General features: G+C 47.6%; 1 protein-coding gene across 6 annotated transcripts in view; it reads left to right on the plus strand.

Moving 5' to 3' along the window:
- LOC115637739 (protein FAM76A) overlaps window positions 1–26,033 on the plus strand; it is a 62,106-nt gene that overhangs the window by 15,972 nt on the left and 20,101 nt on the right. For 2 of the 6 annotated variants that reach the window (XM_030539302.1, XM_030539303.1), the window contains one exon: window positions 1,465–3,637. The exons of 3 other annotated variants lie outside the window; for them this stretch is intronic. In XM_030539302.1, the coding sequence (XP_030395162.1) occupies window positions 1,465–1,551 (87 nt within the window). In that variant the 3' untranslated portion in view covers window positions 1,552–3,637. Of the gene's footprint in view, window positions 1–1,464; window positions 3,638–21,925; window positions 22,346–26,033 lie in introns of those variants that run through there. One more of the 6 variants, XM_030539301.1, reaches the window with a different exon arrangement.

Raw genomic sequence — 26,033 nt, forward strand, 5'->3', positions numbered from 1 at the left:
TGTGGCTGATGAGAGGACTTCAGTCTCCAAAGTTGTCAATACAACACCTTTCAATAGCACCAAACTTGCTCTATTTTAAAATAAAAGAAGAATCAAATAACTGAACTGGCTTGCCCTCATGCACCTGTCATTCCTGGGTGTGTGTGTTTTATACTTAGCTCTAAATGAAACAGCCCAGAACTTGGTCTTTCCAGTGTCTGAGGGAAAACTTCAGCTAACATTGGCAGAGGTTTTGGAAACTATTTTTCTCCAATGATTCCAAAATAAATGTTCAGACGGTGGCAGTGTATAGCAGGCATCTGGAAGCTTTCATAAGATTCACTCTTTTAAGATTTTTTTTGTGTGTGTAATGTCCTGTTTTTTATGGGGGAGCTCAGATTTGTGTAGATGCCTCTGTTCTTAAAAGCTGAAGGAGGCAGAGGAAATTCCTTTCCACTCCAGCCCTGCATACTGTAGCATCCATTCTCTTGTTTGTGATCCATCTGCCCAAGGCAGCTGGAGACTTGGCTCACACAAGTTCTCAGCTGTAGGCAAGGGTCATTCTAGCACCCAGCATGCCCACTCAATGCAGTTTGCAAACTGAACCAGAACCGCCATGTCTGCTTTTGCATACAGAAACCTGTCATTAGCTTGTGCTGTATCAACAAGATAAGCAGAAGGCCAAAGAGTTTGGAGAGAGGTAGTACAGAGGCTTCGTAGTAATACAATGGAGCCTTTCACTTCTAGTTGCCTGGTTTGAATCCAGTCTAAGTTAGCAGTGACTGAAAGTTGTTACCCGCTGGCTGTTTGGTGATTGATGAGGAATCATCTGTCTTGTCTCTTGTTCACTGAGACCTGGATTCATGTCACAGAAATCACCAATGCAGTAATGCTTCCTGGTAACTTTGGCAGCCCTGCTAAAGAGGCCGAGAATGAAACTGGCCAGGAATACCGATCGAGCCACTCACCACTAGAACTGGTCAGAGTTGAAGAGGATTGGGGGTTCTATGTGGGGGGAGCTTGCACTGCCACTACCCATCCTGCACCTTGTTCTGTGGACTTTGGTCTCCAGAGCTGTTATTTCAGCACTTCTCACAAATAAAAAATGAAAGGGATGGGGGAAAGAAAGGGAAGCTTCCCAGGCAACTCCCCATGGAATTGAAAGGTCCCTCCCTATCTTATCTAATGAAAAATCATGTCATCTGTTGTGCTTTGTGATGAAAGCTGGCTGCCTGCAGCACTTGGCAAGGAATTCCCCCCCCTTCCCATTTAGATTGGTCAGGTACATTGGCATTGGACTGCCTCTGCGGCATCAGGTGTTGCCAGCTGGTGGAAATGGAATACTGGACTTGCTGGTGTGATCCAGTACAGCAACTTCTACATCCCTTTTGGTCTGCATCCAGGAAGCCAGCTATGCCTGTCCAGGTAGTTCTTGGATAACAATGATCCATGCCATTAAAATACCCATTTTCACTATGTTTCCAGGCCAAGAACAGAGAACTCCTGAAGCAAGCAGCTGCCCTATCCAAGGGCAAAAAGCCTGAGAAGTCAGGGGCAATAACCTCCCCCTAAAACAAACTGGGAGCTTCCCCAGCATTAATCCAGGAGGCCTGTCTGTTCGGCTGGAATCCAAACCTCAGTCTTGTTTCTATCCTATCGCTATGGACTCGATGGAATGCCTGGTGTCTGTTGCCTTCGACAGCATGTTTGAGTGTGTCTGGTTTCAATATGTTGAATACTGTTATATAGTATAGTGATCCACGGGGAGCGGTGTACCCACACATCTTGCTGTCCCCCAGGCCCTGGAACTAATGGTCTCCAGAAGAGACTTGTTTGGGAACAGGTATTACCACTGCCACTTCATACATTAGAAAACAGGGATCCTGTTATGTTGGAGACCCGTCTCTGCAGTTTAAAATCTGCTGGGCTGAGGCACAATCCATTGTTGCCTGTTTTTCAGGCTTGCCAAGAGTTTTGGGGGCATGGTCAGAGCTTTATTTTCAAGTGTTTTGTGCCTCCTTTGAAGGGAAGCTCTGAAATCGCCTTCCCCAGAGAGAAAGCGGGGCAGCATGCTGATCTGCCTGGAACAGTTATCTATCTTTCAAAAACTGTTCCAAAATCCGGAGTAGAGATTTATCTTGGGTTTTTTAAATATTGGCTTGGCAAACCTAACTGCCTGTTTTGATCACCTTTGGTTTGAGAGTCTTACAGAATAATTGTGCATAACCATATGGTGGCCCTGTGGGGCTCTAGTTAGTGGCTTGGGCTAATCTAACTTCTCTGGCACTGCAGTAAAGGCAGAAGGAGAGCTTGAGGCTGTCTTAGACACGCTCTCCCCTCCCCAGTCCTGGATCAAGTTGATCCTTTTACATCTTCTCCTCTCCACCCCACTTCACTGACGTCAGATGTAGGATGAGGCTGGTTACAAGAAGGGAGTTCAGTCAGGTCAGTAATGAGACAAAGTAGGAAGTGCTTCGTGGGTGCTGGGCAGAGAAGCCCCCAACCTCCATTCCCAACAAAAGCCAGCAGGATAAAAGAGCTGAGAAGGTTCTCTGCTTTGCAGAAACAGTCTGACTTCAGAAGCAAAGAGGCCATAAACAGCTCCAGAAAGGTCAGCTGGAATGTGTACTCCTAACCCACCCTCATTAGAGGAGAGCTGAGCTCTGCAGCTGTCTGAGCCCTGCCCTCAGGGCATCTCTTAGAGGGGGATAAAAAACACTCAGCCGTTAGGGGGAAACGTGCAGATGGGCTCTCAAGTCAGCAGGTTCCAGGCCAGGTTACTCCATGGAATCCCGGTGGCCAGCCCTATTCACACAAGGTGGAGAGAGTGCTCAGGAGTTGGAGACCCTACCTCAGGGGAGTAGGGGAAAGAAACTACCTTAATGTAGACAGGCATCAAATGGAAAGAGATGAGACACTGACCCTTTGAGACAGGGCTAGCTGCTCTAGCTGAGTTTTTATTAATCTTTTTTAAGTAGAGAGTTGCAGGGTTTGTTTTTTTTATTAAGATGAATTTATTCAATGGCACTTTTCAGACGTTGTTAGCTTTGAGCATGGAAGAGCACATTGAAGCATCAGATACTGCCATGCGGTTTTGGTTTTTAAAAAGACTTTAGGATGCTAAGAAATCATTGCACTCAGCCAGAGTGTGACAGCTGGAAAAAAAACCCATCTAATTTTATACTTCACATATTTTTACAAAAAGTCTGAAATGTATCAATAGGATTTTTTTTTAAAATGGGGGCTTTGCTTCTTAGCTTCCCTCAGGACACAGAAATAATAATAGAGGAGGAAGGGCCTTGTATATACAATGTTGGTTTTTTTTTTTATAGTGACACATTGATCATGCAACCGAGTCGCTGATGTTTTGTAGTAATAATGTTGTTTCTTTGTATGTTTGTAATAATGGAGATTTTAAAGGGATGCTTTGATTTGTACAAAACTCCGACAAACGTTAAAAGTGTTTTAAACAAAATCCTCATGAGCTGTGTGATATTTTCTGTTTGCCTTTTTGGGGCTGAATCCCTAAAAGGCATCCTTAGCTCTGACCTGGCACTGATTTGTCTGCTGAATCCTGGCTGTGCACTTGAAGCACAATGGTTTAGTGGTGCTGGTCGTGGGTGTAGTGTGTGTGGAGAAATGAACAGCATTTTCTTTATTTCGGCTTTCTTGTATTTTTGTTTATATCTTTTAAGTTCTCATAGCTAAGACTGTTGCAAGAATCATTGTCACTTAACCAGTCGCATCCACACGCTTCAAATGTATCCCGGATGTGCCAGACAAGAAGATCCTCGTTCATTTTGCTTCTCCAACTAGAATTGCTTCATGAACCAAAACAACACAGGGAACAGCGCTCGATAAGAAAAAAGACTAAAGGGTAGATTTTTTCGAGGTACAATGGCAGATGCTTAACGGCCATTTGTGCCTCTCCCCTAGATCCTCTGTTAGTAGGGCTGGTTGAAAAAATAGAGTTTTGGTCAGGGTAAATTCCAGTTCAACTAAATTTAATCTGACAACTGAACATTTTCAATTTGGAAATGCTGTCTTAGTGCATCATGGGAGTTGTGTGAGCGTCCCATGCCTGTATTCCCCTCTATAGACTGGACATCCATGATGGGTGATAGCCTGCTCTTAGAGAGGGAAGGCGGTGCACATGGGAGGTGTAGTCTGGCCACAGAGCCTAGCCTGTAAATAATGGGGACATGAAGCAATCACCTTGAGCCATTCCCACAACATTTCCAAATCAAATATTTTAGGGTTTGGATTTTGTTTTTCAAAGAAAAATCCTTTTTTTTTTGGTCTCTGCAGAAAGCAGGAATGTTAAGTGCAATGTTTCGTTGAAGCTAAAATCCAATTTTCTGTCAAACAGTTTTAACGAAAACTTTTGACCAGCCCTGGCTTTTAGGAGGTACATGCAAAAGAGTCTGATGGAAAAAAAGAGATATTGACCATATGAATTTAAATATATTTAAAAATAAATTGAAGGTGGCTTGGTCCAAAGCACCACAGCCTGGTCTAATATTATTGTTCAGAAGCAGTTGCCATCACATCTTCTGAACCCCAGAATGGGCAACATTGATTGCATCCTAAAGCCCTTGGCCATAGTCCACCAACCTTAGTGAAAGGAAAACGTGTGTTTTCTTTATGGCAGCTGTCAGGTCTCAAAGCCCTTTTCAAACATTAGTGTGACTTGCTGGTGGGGGAGGGGGAGAAATTGGACACATGCTCAGTTTTCCCCTCCTAAATGTTTATAGAAGTCCTGACGGGATTGGGTTTCTTTTTTAAACTTACATGTTTTTCAACTGAAAAATATCAAGATTGTTGTATCTTGTTTTGCTGGAGCTCCAGTGCTCTAAGCTGGCTGAAGGTCCCTTTAAATCTGGAGACAGAAGGTAGTTTATGCCCAGGGACTAATTGTTGGGTGGTTCTATATTAAGGATGACACAAGCAAAAGAAAACCACAATACAGCAATAACACTTACCATTTATATGGTTCTGTCTAAGTTCTGTGTAAACATTATTTTATCTCTGTCTGTACCCATGTTATCCCCACTTTACAGCAGCTAGGAAAATTGGTAGGTGAATTCATTTGCTCAAAGCTACATGGAAAGTCAGTGGCAGAGCTGGAAATTAAAATGCAGGATTCCTGAGTTCCGATCCATTGCTCTGATCCCTAGACAAGCACTCCCTTTCAAAATGGCCATCTTGCCTTTCAGCGTATAAAGACATAGGGCTTGTAAATACTAGCACTTATGTTAGTGTAACTTGTGTTGCTCGGGGGTGTGAAAAAGCCACCCCACTGAGCAATGTAAGTCACACTGACCTAAGCACCGGTGTACAGCACTGTCGCAGAGGTGGATTTAGTATGCTGGCAGGAGAACTCTCTCCTGTTGCCATCGAGCATCTGCACTAGCAACACTGCAGCGGCATCTGGGCCACTGCTCCCTATAGTGACTTTGCTGTCAGCTATCCCACAGAGTGCGAATTTCTTGGGACCTATCCTCCGAAGTCTTCGGCACTTCTGAAATTTCCACCCACAGATTGAATAAGAATTTAATAGCTCCCTGCTACTAGCCGATACTTCCTTCTCCAAAACTATGTAATCACTAGTCAAAACAGATTTAGGGTTCATAATTACACCTTTATAGTACGAGTTGGTTTTATTTCAAAGCTTTATGAAAAGATTCTTCAATTTTTTTTGGTAGAAAATTACAAGCATTTGCAAACAATTGTCCCTTGCTCCCCTAAAAACAAAATTAAAAAGCTCTCAAGCAGAGTTACCCTCTCCAGAAACAAATAAGGAAGGAGAGAAGAGTGGACACCCTCTGTAATAACCGAGAGAGAGAGGGCACTGCTCTCACCATTAACGGGTGTATTGCATTGCTTTGTATATGATGCCTGAATGAACTCCAGCTTCAATCGAAAGTCCCACTGCAATTGTATATAGATGTGTAAGGGAGGTAGTCAAGTATTAGAGTAGTAGCCATGTTAGTCTGGAGCTGTAAAAAGCGACAGAGTCCTGTAGCACCTTACAGACTAACAGAGGTGTTGGAGCATAAGCTTTCGTGGGTGAATACTCACTTTGTCAGATGCAAGGGAGGTAGTGTAGCTTAGTGGATAGAGCACTGGACTAGGACTCTGGAGACATTGTTTCTACTCATGGCTCTGCTATTACCCTTCTGCGTGACAAGTCACTCTGCCTACCCCCCAGTGCCTCAGTTTTCCCATCTGTAAGATGGATAATATTTTCCTGTTTTGTATAGCACTCTGAGATCATCTGATGAACTATGCCAGATTATTATTTATTAATAATTATTTACTTTTAAATACAAAATGTCCTGGCTGTAACTCTGCGCACCCTGGCAATTAGGTGGAACTGCAGCCTGCACACATGAATAACCACCTAGCAGCACAACAGCTTTTGCTCACAGTAAAAGTAAATTAGCTCCATCCCCTGGTAATTTCAAGCAGAAAACAAAACTCCTCCCTCCCATTCCTGGAGCACTGCCTAAAAGTCCAAGCAAACAGATGGATTTTGCAACTTGCCCTGAAGGTCAACAGATTGGGGCTACTTTGCCTTTTTAACCTAGGATCTCAGAACATTTTACAAGCTTCAGTTAATTACGCTTTATAACTCATCCAAGAGGTAGGTAAGCATTATCTTCATTTTACAGGTTGGGAAAGGGAAGGACAGAGAGGTGAAGAGATTTGCCCCAGGCCCACAGAATGAGACATTGGAATGAAACATTAGAGTCCTGGTTCCCAGTCCCATTTACTCATTAATGTCTTGATGTCCATTCCTGCCTTTTGATCTGTAAGTCACTTTCTAGTAGTATGCCATCAGTCAATAATGAGACCTACTGCTCCTATGTGGGTGCCTTACCCTTCTAGTGACATGAGGGAACCTTTCTTGCTGACCCCCAGCTATTTCTTAGCCAAGGCGCCTTTTCTCAAAGGAAATCTCTTGCTTCAGAAGGTCCATGCGAAAGGTCTGCAGCATCAGGAATACTTTCCATTGTGCTTACCAACATAAGGACCAGCAGTTACACGTCAAGAGCACATGGTCAGCCTTTCTCTAGCTGCTGCTTAAAGCTCCAACACTGGCCTTATCTTAGGGATTTTTCATCAGTGTAAACATCTGTAGACTGTCTACACTAGGGGTTCCTGCTGGCGCAGCTACATTAATGTAAAAGCAGCAAAGAACCCTGTGGCACCTTATAGACTAACAGACGTTTTGGAGCATGAGCTTTTGTGGGTGAATATTCACTTCGTCAGATGCATGTCATACATTAGTGTAGTTACACACCTGTAAAATCCCTAATATTGCTAAGCCCGAGGGTCTGATTTTCAAATATGCTGAGCATCTGCAGCTCCACTGGACTCCAGTTAGAAATGTAAGAGCCTGGCATGTCTGAAAACAGGGTAATTGGTATTAACTCCTGCCTAAGCATGTTGTGCAGCCTCGGGTACATTTTGTGCTTCTGTAAAGCTGCATCTTTTCATGTGCCTCTTTTAATGGCTCCATCAATGCTTCACATGTTCTCCAACCCTCAAATCATTTTTCTGGCTCTTCACTGCACCCTTGTCAATCCGTTTTAAACTGTGGTCACCAGAACTCTGTGCAGTATTCCAGTCTGAGTCTCACCAGTGCCATAGACAGGCTAAAATCCCAATGCTGGACCGACTCACTAGTCCCCTGTTTATACAGCCATGGATTACATTAGCCCTTTTTGCTTTGAGGCATGACTGATTGCTGAGGAAGAGGGGAGACATTACTCTGAGAGTGATTGTCTCCCCACCACGGCGTCTTCTGAGGATGCTGGAACGTCCGCTTCCCCACTCTATGAATGTGCTGCACAAAGAGAACTACAAGTCCCTGAAGGCACCTGCACTATTACTGCAGGGACTCCTTTTACCTGTGCAGCTGCAGCTTTGGCTCCAATTAGCTTACCAGATGGACAGGGGGGCGATAAGATCGCATCAGCCAGAGACGCTTTCGCAGCCTGCCCAGCCTGACTTGGGTCTATCTGTCTGCTTTGCAGAGCGCACAACACATCTCTTGCAGAGCTGAGGAAGGACTGTGTCTCGGCTGCGGCATCCTAACCAGCTGGCTGATGTGCTGAGCAAAGGGCAGCTGGACAGGCTTGGTCTGTTATAAGGAAGTGGGACCAAGAGCTGCAGATTTGGAAACTCCTTGTGGGGGTGGAGGAAAGGCCACAGGCAGTACTGGAGTGTGAATCACCCAAGTAACAGAGGAGCTACTTTGTATCTTCCCTGTGCCTTGGTGTCTTTAAGATCCCGTTTGCTTCCCCGTGGTGATGGTCGTGTGCCACCGTGGCAGACGCTGATGTGCCTCCTGCTAGAGATGCTGTGGAAGGTGCCACCGCTGAGCCCAATGCCCCACCCTTAGGAAAGCAGGAAGTGGTGGCACCGAAGGATCTGGATACTGGAAGATGGGTGGGGCTGTACAGCAGAGGAGAGGGGACCAGACAAGAAGCAGTGGATGCCCTGGGGCAGGCGCTGCTGAACTGCATTCAAAGTGCCTGCCCTCTCCAGAATGGGCCAATGGAGGGGGAGCCGGAAGCACCATCGGGTCTCCACCATCGGGTCTCCATCGGGTTGGTGCTGCTCCTTCAGGATCTCTTGGAGCTGTCTGTTTAGTGAGGTCACAGAGAGAGGCTCCCAGATGCTGCAGACTGCCCAAGTAAGGGTCCAGGCAGGCAGGCTCCAGTGGAACTGCAGTACTGCATTGGATACCAACTTCTACACCAGGGGAAAGAATGCCAAGCAGGCAGCTGAGTCAGGGTTATACACGCCACCCACAAAGGGCACCAGGGCTACACCAGGGCTAAGCAGCCCATGCACAAAAATTCCCATTCCTGGTGGACATGGCCGTGTCCCATGCCCAAACCCACCCCCATGGTTGGCCCCATCCTGTCAGCCAGGAGAATAAACCACTGCCACCCTTCATCCAGAGGAAGCCAGAGTCTTGGGATTGCCCTTGTGTCATTGTTGGTCCGTTTCTGTGAGTGCCCATCGTGCTGTACAGCAGAGGGCAAAGCAGATGGACAGCCAGGTGAAAGGCTGTATCCCTCTGTAGCATGGGGTAATGATGCCATAGAAAGGGAGTTGTGGGGGGATGAATGAGTCAATGCTTTAGTGATAGAAGAGGCCCAGAATTGCTGCCCTGTGGGTCGCCATCCTGAGCACCAGAATGTGCAGCCTGCATGTTGGTCTCTGTTACTGGCTGGCAAGGGAGGTTGGATCGGGCCTTTGCCAAGGTTGTCAGCATTGCTGTAAAGCAAAGAGCAAAGGGAGTGAGTCAGGCAAAGCTGCCGAGGGCCCAGAGCAGCTGGTAGATGGGAGGAAGCGACACAAACAGCCTGGGAAAAGTGCTGAGATTGCAAGTGACTGATTTTATGCCTCTAATTGGCTGTGGATGGATCACCAGAGGCTAAGGAGCGGTGGGAGGTGGGGGTGTCTGGTGCCACTCCTTATTGCTGAGTTTATTGCTCACATGTGCTACAGGCCGGCCTTGCTCAATCTGTCCTGCCTCTCTGCTAATGGGTGCGGGGAGGGGGGTGCGGCAGTAGTTTATGTTTTGGCTCTTGTGTAATAAGCTCTTCTCTGTAGGCAATTGTATGCATGCAGCTTGTCTTTTCAGGACTATTATAGGCTCTGAGCAGCTGCCTCAAAGAGGGCCGGTCTCTCCTGGCATTTGCCTCAACATTTTGTGATTAGATATTTTTGTCTCAAATAGCTTGTGTTGTCTGCAAGTATCTCTGCTGAATTAAATCACCAGTGTTGACCTTTGCTTCTTGTTCTAAATGGTTGCATAATGTTTTTGTACGCTGTTAAACAACTGGTGCGTTCTGCCCCAGAGGTGGTTGCACTTCACTGCTGGGTGAAGTGGAACTCTAGAATGTGTTTCAATATTCATCAGGATAAAAGAGGCTTTGTAAATGGGATATGTTATTAAGTGATGGGTCCTTTGAACTAGTGAATCAGGCACAAAGACACTTGGGTTATTTTCCTGGGCTGACCATTGACCTATTCTGTCTTTGTGGGCAAGTCACTTCCCCGCTCTGTGCCTCAGTTTCCCTTCCCATTCTTTTCCTGTCTTGTCTAATTAGATTGTAAGCTCTTCAGGGGAGATACTTGGTACAGCACATAGCACAGAGGAGGCCAGATCTTGGCAGAGGCCTGCTTGTACTATTCTAACAATGAATGACAGTTTCACTTCCATGGGGTTGAGTTTTGTAAACACTTATGGAACAAGCAAACAAATCAGTTTCATGCTTGAATGGGGATGCATTTCCTGGATTTCAGGGCACATGGGAATGGGCCATGTGCTGCACATATCAATGCGTATTATTTCTAGGGCTGTCAATTAATCGCAGTTATCTCATGCAATTAACTCAAAAAAATTAATCGTGATTAATCGCACTTATAACAATAGAATACCAGTTGAAATTTAGTAAATATTTTTGGATGTTTTTCTACATTTTCGATATTGATTTCAATTATAACACAGAACACAAAGTGCATAGTGCTCACTTTTTCTTATTATTTCTTCTTATTTTTTATTACAAATATATGCATTGTAAAAATAACAAAAGAAATAGTATTTTTCAGTTCACCTCATAAAAGTACTGAAGTGCAATCTCTTCTTGTGAAAGTGAAATTTGCAATGCAGATTTTTTTTTTTTTGGCTACATAACTGCACTCAAAAACAAAATAGTGTAAAACTTTAGAGCCTACAAGTCCACTCGGTCCTACTTCTTATTCTGCCAATCATGAAGATAAACAAGTTTGTTTACATTGATGGGAGATACTGCTGCCTGCTTCTTATTTACAATGTCACCTGAAAGTGAGAACAGGCATTCGCATGGCACTTTTGTAGCCAGTGTTGCAAGGTATTTACATGCCAGATATGCTAAACATTCGTGTGCCCCTTCATGCTTCGGCCACCATTCCAGAGGACATGCTTCCATGCTGATGATGCTCATTAAAAAAATAATGCATCAATTACATTTGTGACTGTACTTCTTGGGGGGAGAATTGTATGTCTCCTGCTCTATTTTACCCACATTCTGCATATATTTCATGTTATAGCAATTTTGGATGATGACACAACACATGTTCGTTTTAAGAACACTTTCACAGCAGATTTGACAAACTGCAAAGAAGGTAGTGATGTGAGATTTCTAAAATTAGCAACAGCACTCAACCCAAGGTTTAAGAATCTGAAGTGCCTTCCAAAATCTGAGAGGGACGAGGTGTGGAGTATGCTCTCAGAAGTTTTAAAAGAGCAACACTCTGATGCAGAAACTACTGTGACAGACCCAGGCCGGTGTGGTACAGGAGTCTGGTAGAGGGCAAATATACTAGTCACTGGCTGAGTAGTTTTCTGTTCCCTGAGTGACTAGAGCAGGGGCTGCACTAGAGTAATCAGGAACCTGCTAGAACCAATTAAGGCAGACAGGCTGATTAGAACACCTGCAGCCAATCAAGGCAGGCTAATCAGGGCACCTGGGTTTAAAAAGGAGCTCACGCCAGTCAGGGAGGGAGGAACTAGAGGAGAGTAAGTGTTTGTGAGGAGCTGGGAGCAAGAGGCACAAGGAGCTGAGAGTGAGAGGGTGTGCTGCTGGAGGACTACGGAGTACAAGCCTTATCAGACACCAGGAGGAAGGTCCTGTGGTGAGGATAAAGAAAGTGTTTGGAGGAGGCCATGGGGAATTAGCCCAGGGAGTTGTAGCTGTCATGCAACTGTTACAAGAGGCACTATAGGCAGCTACAATCCACAGGGCCCTGGGCTGCAACCTGGAGTAGAGGGTGGGCCCGGGTTCCCCCCAAACCTCCCAACTCCTGATCAGACACAGGAGGAGTTGATCCAGACTGTGGGGAAGATCACTGAGGTGAGCAAATCTGCCAATAAGCGCAGGACCCACCAAGGTAGAGGAGGAACTTTGTCACACTACGGAATCCAAACCATCAAAAAAGAAAATCAACCTTCTTCTGGTGGCATCTGACTCAGATGATGAAAATGAACATGCGTCGGTCTGCTCTGCTTTGGATCGTTATCAGGCAAAACCCATCATCAGCATGGAAGCATGTCCTCTGGAATGGTGGTTGAAGCATGCAGGGACATCTGAATCTTTAGCGCATCTGGCACGTAAATATCTTGCAACGCTGGCTACAAGAGTTCCATACGAATGCCTGTTCTCAATTTCAAGTGACATTGTAAACAAGAAGCAGGCAGTATTATTTCCTGCAAAGTGTAACCAACCTTGTTTGCCTGAGTGATTGGCTGACCAAGAAGTAGGACTGAATAGACTTGTAGGCTCTGTTTTCTTTTTGAATGTATTTTTTGTACCTAATTCTATATTTGTAAGTTCAACTTTCACGATAAAGAGATCGCACTACACTACTTGTATGAAGTGAATTGAAAAACAATTTTGATTTTTACAGTGCAATATTTATAATCAAAAATATAAAGTGAGCACTGTACACTTCATATTCTGTGTTGTAATTGAAATTAATACATTTGAAAATGTAGTAAACATCCAAAAATATTTAAAATAGTATTCTATTGTTGAACAGTGTGATTAATAGCGATTAATTTATTTCACACTGTCACTCTGTGACCCAGTAAGGCATAGCCTGAGCCGGTAACTGAGCCAATCCCCTGAAATCAACCACTAGGCCCCTGTGTCCCCAGGCACATTGGAGTTGCAGCACAGACCATCCTCCCCATGTGTCATTTGCCTGCCTGGGCACCGCACCCACAGTCAGAACGCTTATGTCCTCCCCTCTCCACCTTGACGAGACAGCTGGGCCCACTCTGTCCCTCTGCAGCAAAGAATCCCTTCACCCACCATGGAAGTGCAGCCAGCTCTGGGGTGAAAAGCCACAGCCAGAGCACAGAAAAATGGGCAGGGTAAAATTCTGGCCAAACCCCCAGAGGAAACCTCCCTGCTCTGATCAGAAACCTCACAGGATCTATATTGTCCAGATGGGTGGGGGTTGGGACTAGGGTGACCAGATAGCAAGTGTGAAAAATCGGGATGGGGTGAGGGGTAAATGGCACCTATATAAGAAAAAGCCCCAAATATCACACTGTCCCTATAAAATTGGACATCTGGTCACCCTAGGTGGGACTTGGGTTTGAAGGCAGCACCTGGAAAATCCCATGCGCACAGTGAACTCCGCATGACTCCACTTAGCAGCCGTTACCAGACGAAAGGCTGAGTCGACCCCTGGCGGCATCATTTGAACCCGTGGTTCCAGCGAGTCTAGATGGCCCATACCTGATGCTGGGAGTATAGCCACCCCGCTGGCCTGTTAGCTAATGACACCGGCTCTGTAAAGCAGTGCAAAATGTACCACACATCAAAAATTCTCTTCCCCTGAAAGGGCGGCTTAGCAAATGGTCGTTAATTATTACTCTATTGTATTACACTTTCCACATGTCTACACTCTGTGCCTGGACCCCCTCGGCAACTGGGAGCACAGGAGAGCCAATGACAGAGCAGGCAAGAGCCTGTTGGATCTTTCAGTATATCCATACAAACCTCTCTCGCTCTGTCGGACACAAAGCGATGGTCAATGTTGAGCAGACTGCCTAGCACTATGTAGTGAGACATGGTCTCATGGTGGGACAGAACCGCACAGCGGTGCTCTGAAAGGCAGGCACAGAGGCTGGTCACATGCTGTCCGCCAAGGAGAGCAGGACACAGAGCATCACTGAGTCAGGTTCTGAGTGTGAGGCACCATCACACCTTGACCCACCGATGGGAGGTAAGGGCAGCTGTTGCCACAGCAGCCTGAGAGGTCAATCAACCAAATCAGGGAGGTTTAGAGGCCTCTTGTAGGGATCTCAGGCTGCCTCTTCTGCCTCCTGGCTGGATTTTTGTGCCTGTCTCAACAGAAACCCTAGTGGGGGAATGAAACAAGAACCTGTGTCGTCATCACCTGGAAAGCATTTGCAGGCAATCTTGCCTGGCCTCCTACAACCCAAGGCCTGCTCTCCTGCACGTGCCGTGCAATTCCTCAGCCAAGCCTGGAGCCCTGTATCAGGTGGTGGCTTAGGAGGGAAAGAACCTGCAGGATCTGCCCTGCTTCTCCTGCTAAATTTGCTACTGGTGTGGGGGCAGGGAGTTGAACCGATCAGTGCCAGCTTGTCATTTCTCCATCTGCATGCCCCTTCCCAAGAGAAGGAGCATGATGGCACTGCACCTCCTCAGTGGTCAGGAGGAGTCCATGCAGGAGATGATGAAGATGAATTATAATTTGTATGGCAGTAGTACTGGAGGCCCCCGCCCCAGTGTGCTAGGTGCTGTACGCACACATAACAAAAATGGTCCCTGCCCCCAAACTGCTTAGAGTCTAACAGGTGGCTGCAATAAGCAAGCAGGAGGGTAGAAGGTAACAGTGAGAGGGTTATGATCAGCTGGAGGGCTGCAGCTAAGAGTGCACATGCACTTCTGGGACTTGCCTGTGCACTTGGTCCTAAAGCCACTAAGAGATGGATAAAGAAGGGGATAGGAATAGACAAGGAGCCAGAGATCAATATTATTGAAGGCCATAGAGATGCCTGAGTGATTGGGAGGAAAGAAACCTTTTCAAACAGGATGCACTGTTCTAGGCAGCTGCAGTTGCTGAGGAGAAGGCTCTTGAACCAAGATGATCAGTGTATGAAACATTGGAGGTGTGGTGTGAGAAGGACGGGGAGGAGAGCAGGCAGGCTTCAGGCCCAAAGAGGGAGCAAAGAGTAAAGTGAGACCAAGATCCTGATTCTGATCTTCCATTCTGTTTACACTGGGCCAACTCCATTGATTTCAGTGGAGTTACTCCTGATTTACACTGGCGTAAGTGAGAGCAGAGTTAGGCTCAAGGCCGACAGGTTAAATTAGAGCAAATTCATGGTTTGTGGCCTTGGATAACAGCAGCCCTTGCGTTTGCAGGTGGGCATGGCAACATATCTCTTCTTGATCTTCAGGTGGCATGCAGGTCCGTGCGTTTCCAGGCACAGGTGAAAGCTGGCAGCAATCGGCCTATCTGCTCCCACCTCTGCACATAGTGTACTGCTAGAGATGGGGTGGCTTAGCAGCCTAAGCCTCAGGCTTGAAATACCCAGACTCCTTGGAGCCAGTGGGTCAAATCAGCCTGATCATACTTGTGTGGCAGATGGCTTTGTGTGTGGGTGGGTGTGCTTCCGCTGGGGGTATTTGCAGTGAATTGTCAAAATGCAATGTCTTGTCTGCTCTGTGAGGATGTTAATGATCCTGGGGCTTTTTCCATAGGAGGAGCGGGTTTTCCCACGTGCCAGAACATCCCCTACTGCTGCTGTTGGCTAGCATGGCTTTACTAGCATGTGGATTGTGGGCTTTGGGACCTTGCCTGAGGAAGTAGCATGTCATGACAACATGCTGCCCTCCTGTAGCACCTTCCACCAGAGGCTCTGTGGTTTGCAAACATTCATGAATGATGCTTCACAGCCCAATCTGCTCTGGGTGTGGCAAAGGGTTACCACCCCCATTTCATAGAGAGGGAAGCTGAGTCACAGAAAGGCAAGTGACTTGTGCAAGGCCACACAGCAAGTCAGTAGCAGAGTCAAGAATGGAACCCAAGAGTCCTGTCCTCTAGTCACTAGACCACATGTAGAATCATAGACGATCAGGGTTGGAAGAGACCTCAGGAGGTCATCTAGTCCAATCCCCTGTTAAAAGCAGGACCAACAGCAACTAAATCATCCCAGCCAGGGCTTTGTCAAGCCGGGCCTTAAAAACCTCTAAGGATGGAGATTCCACCACCTCCCTAGGTAACCCATTCCAGTGCTTCACCATCCTCCTAGTGAAATAATGTTTCTTAATATCCAACCTGGATCTCCCTCATTGCAACTTGAGACCATTGCTCCTTGTTCTGTCATCTGCCACCACTGAGAACAGCCGAGCTCCATCCTCTTTGGAATCCCCCTTCAGGTAGTTGAAAGCAGCTATCAAATCCCCCCTCACTCTTCTGCAGACTAAATAATCCCAGTTCCCTCAGCCTCTCCTCGTAAGTCATATGCCCCAGCCCCCTAATCATTTCATTGTCCTCCGCTGGACCTCTCTCCAATTTGTCCACATCCCTCTGTAGTGGGAGGACCAAAACTGGACACAAGACTCCAGGTGTGGCCTCACCAGTGCCGAATAGAGGGGAATAATAACTTCCCTCGATCCGCTGCCAACAGCGGCGGCTCCAGGCACCAGGGTTCCAAGCCCGTGCCTGGGGCGGCAAGCCGCAGAGGGCGCCCTGCCAGTCCCTGAGAGAGCGGCAGTCAGGCTGCCTTTGGCAGCTTGCCTGTGGGAGGTCCACTGGTCCAGCGGATTCGGCGGCAATTCGGCGGCAGGTATGCTGAAGCCACGGGACCGGCCGACCTCCCGCAGGCATGCTGCCGAAGGCAGCCTGCTTGCCGTGCTTGGGGCAGCAAAAAAGCTAGAGCCTCCCCTGGCTGGCAATGATCTTACTAATACAACCCAATATGCTGTTTGGTCTTCTTGGCAACAAGGGCACCACTGCTGACTCATATCCAGCTTCTCGTCCACTGTAATCCCAGGTCCTTTTCTGAAGAACTGCCACTTAGCCAGTCGGTCCCCAGTCTATAGCAGTGCATGGGATTCTTCCTCCCTAAGTGCACTTGTCCTTGTTGAACCTCATCAGATTTCTTTTGGCCCAATCCTCCAATTTGTCTAGGTCACTCTGGACCCTATCCCTAGCCTCCAGCATATCTACCTCTTCTGCCATCTTAGTGTCAACTGTGAACTTGCTGAGGGTGCAATTAACCCCATCATCCAGATCATTAATAATGTTGAACACAACCGGCCCCAGGACCGACCCTTGGGGCACTCCAGTTGATACCGGCTGCCAACTAGACATGGAGCCGTTGATCACTACCCGTTGAGCCCGACAATCTAGCCAGCTTTCTGTCCACCTTATAGTCCATTCATCCAGCCCATACTTCTTTAACTTTTTGGCAAGAATACTGTTGGAGGACCATATCAAAGCTTTGCTAAAGTCAAGATATATCACATCCACTGCTTTTCCCATATCCACAGAGCCAGTTATCTTGTCATAGAAGGCAATCAGGTTGGTCAGGCATGACTTGCCCTTGGTGAATCCATGTTGACTGTTCCTGATCACCTTCCTCTCCTCCAAGTGCTTCAAAATGGATTCCTCGAGGACCTGCTCCATGATTTTGCCGGGGACTGAAGTGAGGCTAACCTGTAGATCCCTGGGTGCTCTTTCTTCCCTTTTTTAATGTTTTCCTTTTTCCAACATCCTCCCTCTTGGGCTTGTTGGTAGCTGGGGGTGGGCGTATTGGGAGGAGAGGGTTAGGGGGTGTGCTCTGCTTGCTAGGGGAAATGATGTGACACAGGGACACGGTCCCAGACAAGCGTGTTAGTGGGCTGCTTGGGAGAGAGAGAGGACTTTGGGAGCCAGCCAATCAAAGGGGAAGCTTGCCCTTTTCCCCTCTTGGTAACAGCTTCTGGGACCCAGGAGGCTGTGCTGGGATAATAATGGAGATACATGCTCTCATTAACCAGGCTAAAAGGAGAAGCAGCTCAGGGAGCAGGCTGCATCCCGACCTGCTGCTGCTCGGGGCTTTGTCCAAGTCACCGGGTATACAAGAGTCCCTAGCGCTCCGTCCCAGTGCTAATTACCTCAACGTCCCCCAAAGCCCAGCTGCTTCTCAAGGCATCTGTCACTCCTGGGCTTCTGACAAACAGCCAAGCTGGTCACACCAGCCATGCAAGGCTCCTCCTCTGACCCTGCGCTGGGGTTAATGAACCTGGGAGAAGCTGCTCCATCCCTTTGCTTTTGCTGCACGTACATACAGCCTTGCAGTGTGCTGGAGGGGGTGAATCGCTGTGAGCTGGTGGAGGCTTTAAGGGGAAAGAACTGGTTTAGAGCCAGTGTTTTGAGATGGTTCTGGTCTCCCTTGCGCCAACGTCACCCTGCTGACTCCTGACTTATGAGGGAAGCTGATTTCCTGCCTTGCCACCTCACATTGCCATTCACCCTGTGAAAAGTGAGTGTGCAACGGCACCATTGGTGTGAATGAGTGGTGAACTTTACACCTTCTCTGTCCAGGTGTAAATGACGAGGCAGGATGTGAAGCAGGGGAGAAAGAGTTTCTGAATTTGCTCATGGATCGATGCTTTGCCTCTGCTGAGAGCATTGCTATCTGGAGAGATGGAGGCTGCACTGTGGTTTGCCTTGGAATTCCAGGTTCAACCCAAATTTTTGCCAAGGCTTGATCTGTTCATATTTTTTGGTTCTGATTTGAGACTGAGAGATAAGTCCAAGCTGAGAGATAGGAAGCTCTGGTTCTGATTTGGAACCATTATAGGGCCAGGCCCAGCCTTCCCTAGAGTTCAGGAGGATTTGGGTCTGGGTCTTGGGCTTGTCTTCATCTCACGTCACATGCAATTTAAAAAAAGCAAGTTAAAAAGGCTCTTGCCCCGCTGTTTGGCCTCTCCAGAGTTTTAAACCCTAGAGTAACATGGGAGGAGTTGGACCTGATGGATTCACAAGAGAGAGAAGAATCTGGCCTCCCTGACCACACTGATCATGTGGTCAAGGATGCGAACCTTGCTGCAATGATTTGAGCTGCAGTGTGCACAGGTCTGAAGGGAATGGGGGCAAACGGGGGTCTCTTTGCACAAAGGATGGTTAAAGGACCCAGAACTTGTCAAGCCAGAGTTTTGCAGTAAGCTGCCATTGCAAAACGCTGCTAAAAATAACACTAGTTGCGTGTGGGGCTTTACCAGCCAGAGGGAAAAAATCAGTTTGACTGTATAAGCTGCAACTGCAAGCTTCCTCTTTTCCCTTTGTTGTGCTCCTTGCAGGACTGGCTGAGCGGCCTGCAGTCTTCAGCCAACCACGCTCCGCCGTCCCTTGTTGAGCTGCCCATCCATTGGCTGTACTTGGAAGTACCACTCAGCCAAGGGGCAAAGAATTTTCACCTAACTGGCAGGCGTTCTGGATTGGAGCAGGAGGAGGCTGTTGCCAGGCAAATACAGACGTGTTTGTGCAGCTACTTCTGTTTTCTGGACTTTGCCATGTGTGGCTCTTGACACCGAAGCAGATTGTTCTCGGCACTATTGTCTGGGGCTCTTTTTTTGGTAGAAATGTGGTGATTGTTATTCAAATCAATGAGGGTGGAAATCAATAGGGGCTGAACCAGGGTAGCTGAGAGCAGAATTTGGGACTGCGCTTTCTGATTGATTGTTCGATGAAATGATGGACTGAGTTCATCTCCGGCGTAGCTCCATTAATAACACGGCCAGTTGTCTGGCCTTGTGTGTTGCTTATCAGAATCTGTGCCCTAATGTAGGGAATAATAAGCCATGTCTAAGACAAATATAAAGGACCAGGAATGGGGTGATCGCCACCCAGTCTCTAGTGGATACATCAAAAAACCATACAACTTAGTATGAATGGGACGTAGGATAGCAGGGGAAGCTATGGGGAGAGGTGAACCCAGGACTCTGACTTGTAGCTCCCCTTTTTATTCCAGTCCTGGTTTCCCCTCCTCCTCTCTGCTCAACCCCATAATCCTTATTTGTTATCCCCTCCACACTGTGCCATTACCTCTGTGAACAGCATCAATTGTGCTGACGCAGCAGCACTATTCTGTCAGTGTCACTGCACCTACACTGGGCATTTTGTCAGCACAAGTGTGTCACTAGGAGGAGTGGGTTTTTTCACACCCCTGACTGACAAAGCTATGCTCTAGAAGGGTTAAGCGTAGATAAGGCCTTACTCCACGCTGGTGTAAACTGATGTGAGAGGAGAATCAGGCCCGGTATGTGTGAATGTTAATCTTGTGGGCCTTGAGTTCCTTTTCATATATAATGGGCCTGATTCTCCATTGCCCTACACCTGGTGTTGTCATATACACGCGTGTAAAAGTGAGTGGAAATGGTGTTCTAATTTTGTAGCATTTTACATCCACTTTGCAGTAGTGTAAATGACAGCACAAGGGCAATGATGAATGGGCGCAGGACACCGATGTGCCAATTTCTTCTCTGCATATTCAGAAATCCCTTAGGCCGGAGGAGTTTGTGATCCAGCGTCAGCCCTCTGAACCTGCAGGGAACAAATGTTCTTTAAAGAGAGCTAATCTTTGAACTCCCGTCATCACCTTTCTTTAGCCCTGTGTTGTTTTTCTCCTGATCAGTGGTTTTGCACCATCCAAGAAAAATGTACTATTGAAAAAAATTTGTTGATCAAGCTATTTTCTGTCCCCACCTAAAGGCCAGTCAGGCCTTCAGACTAGGAACCTGGCTTGTTTGTGACTTCCACAAAATTGCTGACCCTGAATGTGGCTGAATTACACCCATGCATTGGAGAGAGGAGTCGGGCCCTTGTTGTTTGTTTAGAGTTATTTCCTTTATTTATTTAGAGGTTGTTTTGATTTTCCTCTCTGTGTTTGGCAGGTTTATTTGGCTAAGGCATGGGTTTCGTTTATTAGCCTTTAACATGTGAATTCAGATTGTGTTTTGCCAGAAGTTGGGAATGGGCGACAGGGGATGGATCACTTGATGATTCTGTTCTGTTCATTCCCTCTGGGGCACCTGCATGGGCAGCGGGTAGGGGAGACTGTGCCTCCCCGAACAGCCCGGTATGGCCCCACCCACACTTTGCCCTCAGGGCACCACTTTGTCGGTGCCACTGGCCTTCCTGGGGCTAGGGGGCTGCAATGGCGCTGCATGCTCTTCCTGCTGGCCCTCCAGGGCTGGGGGGGCTGCAGGCACTAGCCAGCCTGTGGTAGGGGCCGTAGAGGGGCTCTGGGTTCCAAGGGGTGTAGAAGGGGCATGACCTTGGATGGAAGGGGCAGGGCTGAGGGCTAGCCTCCCCAGCCAGTTCATGCACCACCCACGGGCACCTGGCATTGGCCACTGTTGGAAGACAGGATACTGGACTATATTAACCTTTGGTCTGACCCAGTCTGGCCGTTCATACTTGTTATCTTTAGATAGCTCCATCAGTCTTAGAAGGGGGGATGTGGTGGATGCTCAAAGTGCGGGGACAGTTACAAGAGGTCACAGATCAGGCCAAAAAATATATTTAAAAATCTATTCAGGTCACGTCAAGCAGTTTTACCAACTCTGCTGCTCCCAGTTTTGACATCCCTCCCACACACACTGTTTTTCAAACCACTTTAAGGTCTGTACATAGGCAGGTGGCTAGATTTTGATCTCAGGAACAGGAATGCACCTTACGAGAGGGACCTTTTATAAATACTTTCAGTGGTAAGGGCTTTTTTCCTTCCTTGTTCCTCTCTAATCTCCTCTCATCCACTCCACCCCCCGCTCCCCGCCAGGAGAATCAAGTTTTACGTCAGTGTATTTCTCCAAAGAAAACTAAGAAATCCCGTGATGAGGGCGGCACAATCCGATGCGTGTCTTTGTTGCATTCAAATGGCAGCTTTCAGAGTAGCAGACGTGTTAGTCTGTATCCGCAAAAAGAACAGGAGTACTTGTGGCACCTTAGAGACTAACAAATTTATTTCAGCATGAGCTTTCGTGAGCTACAGCTCACTTCTTCGGATGTGTGTTCCGTTCTATGCATCCGATGAAGTGGGCTGTAGCTCACGAAAGCTCATGCTGAAATAAATTTGTTAGTCTCTAAGGTGCCACAAGTACTCCTGTTCTTTCTTCAAATGGCAGCGTTCAGCCCTCAGTAACAGCAACATTTGCACCCACTTCTCTTCCAAGCAGGTCTGCTCTGCCCCAAAGTAGTAAACAGCGCTTGAAACTAGCATTCCCGAAAGCCCAAGCGGCTCTGTCCTTTCCTATTGGAGGAGAAGTTTAGGGGGCTGAGTCCTGGCTCTGGAGGAGGCTCCTCCTCCTGCAAGGCGATTGGGTCCGCGGGCAGAGCCGGCTGCCGTTCCGCCCGCCTCGAGCTTTATGAGAGAGCAGCTGGGGCGGGGGGCGCGCCTGATCCGCGGGTCAGTGCTACGTGCGGTCCGGCGGGTTCTTGCTGAGCCCTGGGGCGTTCTAGAACGCGGATGCGCCCGGACGTTCCAGAACCCTGCGGCGTTCGGACGTTCGGCCCTAGAACCCCGGGACACCGACCTGCTGCCGTGACACTGACGCCTCCGCGGGCTGCCCGATCCGCTATGCACCTTCGCCCCCCGGACAGATAACCGGAGCCGTGGACCGAGCCCCGCGCGCAGCACGTCTCCCCCACCCTGCCGAGCCTCGCCCCCCCGCCGAGCAGCACCATGATTGTTGCAGGCTCCGATGGCTGCGGCTGCACGGATATCAAGGGTTATTTACCCTGCGAGCAGTGTGGCGATTTGAGGAATAAAGAGGTAATGGGAGGGGGAATACCCCATTTTTTTCCCCGGGACTGGGAAGGGCCTTTGTGATCGTTTTCCAGTGTCCTTCTCTCCTTTGCTGCCCTGGTCTGTAACTTAGGGGCTGTTTACTTTTCCAGTCTTAATGATTTGGGGAGGGGGGCGCTCCAGGTCCAGCCCGGTTGCGTCAGGGATTCTGTAACAATTCTGACATGACATAATACGTTTTACCCCAGTTGCATCAGCTAGTGGACGGGGGATGCAAGAGGGGCGTGAGGTTGGCGAACCAGTGACGAATATGGGCGCATTACCTGCAGTGATGAATCCTAGATCCGCTGGGCAAACAACTTTGTCGTGTCTCGCATGTGTAGCCGGCTGAAGTCTGTCTCTCTCGACTTCTCTCGTTCTTTGGAGGCAAATCAAAGTTTCCATTTGACTTGCTGTCTGGCGAAGAGGGCGCAAGTACGGGCATGCCCCAAAGGGGCTAACCAAGAAGCCTCACGTTAGGAGGGTGGGGGGATGGGTGGTTAGCCAATGTGGCAACAGATCGGGGGGCTGGAGACCACGTTTAAGAATCACTCTTCCTGACTGCTGAGAGAACAGCCCCTTCTATAGTTGACCGATAAGTAGAAGCAGAATTAAAAAGCAGCTAACCCTACCTTCCCTTCCCAGAGGAGTTTTTCCCGACACCAGTTCTATGTTCTAATATTTTATTTGAATTGTTTTGGATTTCCTGGCTTTAATACAGCTGGGCCACTTTGAAAAGCCTGGCAGGGCTCACAGTAATTTTTTTGAGCCTCCAGCCTTAACTCCAGTTTAAGAAAAGGACCCCCTCTGCCCCATCTTTTTCCCCCCCTTCAAAGATGTGAAGTTGAGTCTGCTGAGCCCTGGGTTATGGAAACCTCCTTTGACTCTAAATGGCTAAATTCTGAATCGTGATTCTCAACCTCCTTGGGTGCGAAATGGCCCTTTCTAAAATGTACCCACTTGGCTCTTGGGCAGGGATTTTTACTATCTTAAGGCCACAGCTGCCATCTTCAGTGGCCACATTCAGTGGGCCAAGTGCAGGCGGGCAGAGCCCTCCACATTCACTTAGCTCCTTTTGCTAAGGCGAGGGGCCCACCTGCTTGGAATTGTGCAGAGACTGCTCCAAGAAGTTAAACCTGGCTTTGTGCCTTGCAGGGTGCTGAGGACAATACAGTAACTAAAAGCTTTCTTGGGGAGGGGGTGGGGGTGAGTTTGAGGGCCCTCAGACCTTTTGGTGGATGAAAGAGGGGGGCAGCTCTCAGTTTGTCTGAGGAGAGAAGTAAATTAAAATCTTTTTTCCAGGGGAAATAAACATGGGGAAGAGGCAGGTGCAGATAGAAGGGCGAATAGAATAGACTGGGTTGATGAGCCCTATGCAATTTCTCTACCGGTTTCCATGCACTCTTAACTGTTTGGCCCCATCTGGGCGCCTGGGGGGCTCAGTTGTTTGAGGCAAGCTCTGTGTGGCAGGAATAATAGCCTAAAAAGATGACAGAAGCTGGGATGGGGAAACTGAGGCATAGAATGGGATCACAGCAGGTTGGTGCCAGAGCAGGGAATAGATGGCACAGTACCCAAGTTTCCCAAGTGCCAGTCCAGTGATTCTTGGCACAGGGCTTTTAACAGTCTTGCCTCACTAACAAGGTCCAGTAGTTACATAGAGACCTTGGTTATTTTCAGGCACTGTGCTTGTTTTAGAAGATGGCAGAACTGAATCATCTTGTGAACAGAACTTCATTGTGCAGAAAACGGTTGTGTCTCATGTAGACCCGGATGGGGGTGAGCAAGAATACAAGCTTTCTCTTCCCTGACCTCTGCTAGGGAGTATTCAAAATAGTTTCATTTATGGGGGAGCTTGAAATTTGGTGCTAGTCCACAAATGGGTTGGGATTTGGGAGTGGTATAGAGGAACAACCACCATGTCAGAGCCTGAAGTGCTCTGTATTTGGTACTGCTAAGGCTTTATTATTAATCATGTTAATTGGGCAGTGCCTAAGGATCAGCCATTGTGCTAGGTGCTGTACAGAGTCACAGACAGTCCTTGTCTGGAAGCATTTACAATGTAAATATACTAGACAGAACCAGGGTGGGGGAAAAGGTAGAACACACAAGCAGAGGGAACAATGTCATGGCAGAAATTGTATGTTAATTCCATAGGTTTTGTTTTTTAAGGTAGTTAGGTAGGAGGGGATGAGCTAAGTGGAAAAGAAAAGTGAAGAGAGAGGGGACATGAATGGAAAAGGGGATGGGTCGGGGTTGCAAAGTGCTTTAGAACTGCCGGGAGAGACCAGGTGGGTGAGATGATTATCTTTTGCTGGACCAACTTTTGTTGGTGAGAGACGAGCTTTTAAGCTTATACAGAGCTCTTAGTCAGGTCTGCGAAAGGTACTCTCAGTATCACAGCTAAATGCAAGGTGGAACAGATTGCGCAAACTACTTGTGCTAAACACATTGTAAGGGATGATTCAATTTAGAGCAGTCCATTAACACCTCTGCAGTCATAGGAGAAAAGAGGGGGGGTTAGTAGGTTACAGATTGTTGTAATAAGCCATAAATCCAGTGGTTCCTTAGAATATATGCTAACTACTTACACTAAACAGTCTGTTCCATTTTGCATTTCGCTGTGACACTTGGAATACCTTTCCCAGCCCTGAAGAAGAGCTGTACGGCTTGAAAGCTCTCACCAACAGAAGTTGGTCCTATAAAAGAGATTCTCTCACTCAGCTGGTCTCTCTAATATCCTGGAACCCACAAGGCTACAGCTACACTACAGAGGGGTTCTCAAACTGGGGGTCGTGACCCCTCAGGGGGTCACAGAAGGTATTACGTGGGGGGTTGTGGGCTGTCAGCCTCCACCACCAAGCCCCACTACACCTCCAGCTTTTATAATGGTGTTAAATTAAAAAACACATTTTTTTTATTTATAAGGGGGGGGGGGGATCGCACTCATAGGCGTGCTGTGTGAAAGTGGTACACCAATACGAGTTTGAGAACCACTGATTCTTCTCACAGACATCCCTGCAAGGTGTTACCCTTTTCTGCAGATGAGGATGATCGGGGTGGGGGGGGGGGGCTGAGAATCAGAGGAACTGAGGCCATCCTGATTTCCCCCAAGACTGCAGAGCAAGCTGGTGACAGAGGTGGGAATGGAACAGAGGATTCTGTATGTTCAGCATAGTGTCTCAATTACTAGAGGATGCTTCATCTTAACAATACTAATGCAACTCTGAATCTGCCAGTCCCGATGGGGTGGCCCACCACATGCCTTCCCCCTCTAGAGGCTAGCATCCTTCCTCGCATTAAAGGGCCAGTGCACCAACCCTAGACCTGTTCAAATTGTGGGAATTTCAAAGCTTTAGCAAAAACCTTGTCACGTTGTTCTCCATCTTTCCAGGCTTGAAATCTTTTGAATTTCAGAGTGTGACATTTAAATGGAGGGGGTAAATACTATTTTATAAAAAATACGGGACACTTTCCCCTGGATATTTTGCATATTTGCCTCTCCCTTCCCCCGTCCCACCCCAATCAGCTCTACTCCCGACATAGGGGGATTGGGGTTCCCACCTCAGAAGCTGTCCTGGTAGTTTTGTCCCCAGATTAATACACTGTAGCTTTTAAGTAATAACATAGAGTGTTGATCCTAGAAAGCAAATGCAGCTGGAAACCTCTGTTCAGC

The sequence above is a fragment of the Gopherus evgoodei genome, chromosome 20 (assembly GCF_007399415.2).
Source record: "Gopherus evgoodei ecotype Sinaloan lineage chromosome 20, rGopEvg1_v1.p, whole genome shotgun sequence".
Taxonomy (NCBI): Eukaryota; Metazoa; Chordata; order Testudines; family Testudinidae; genus Gopherus; species Gopherus evgoodei.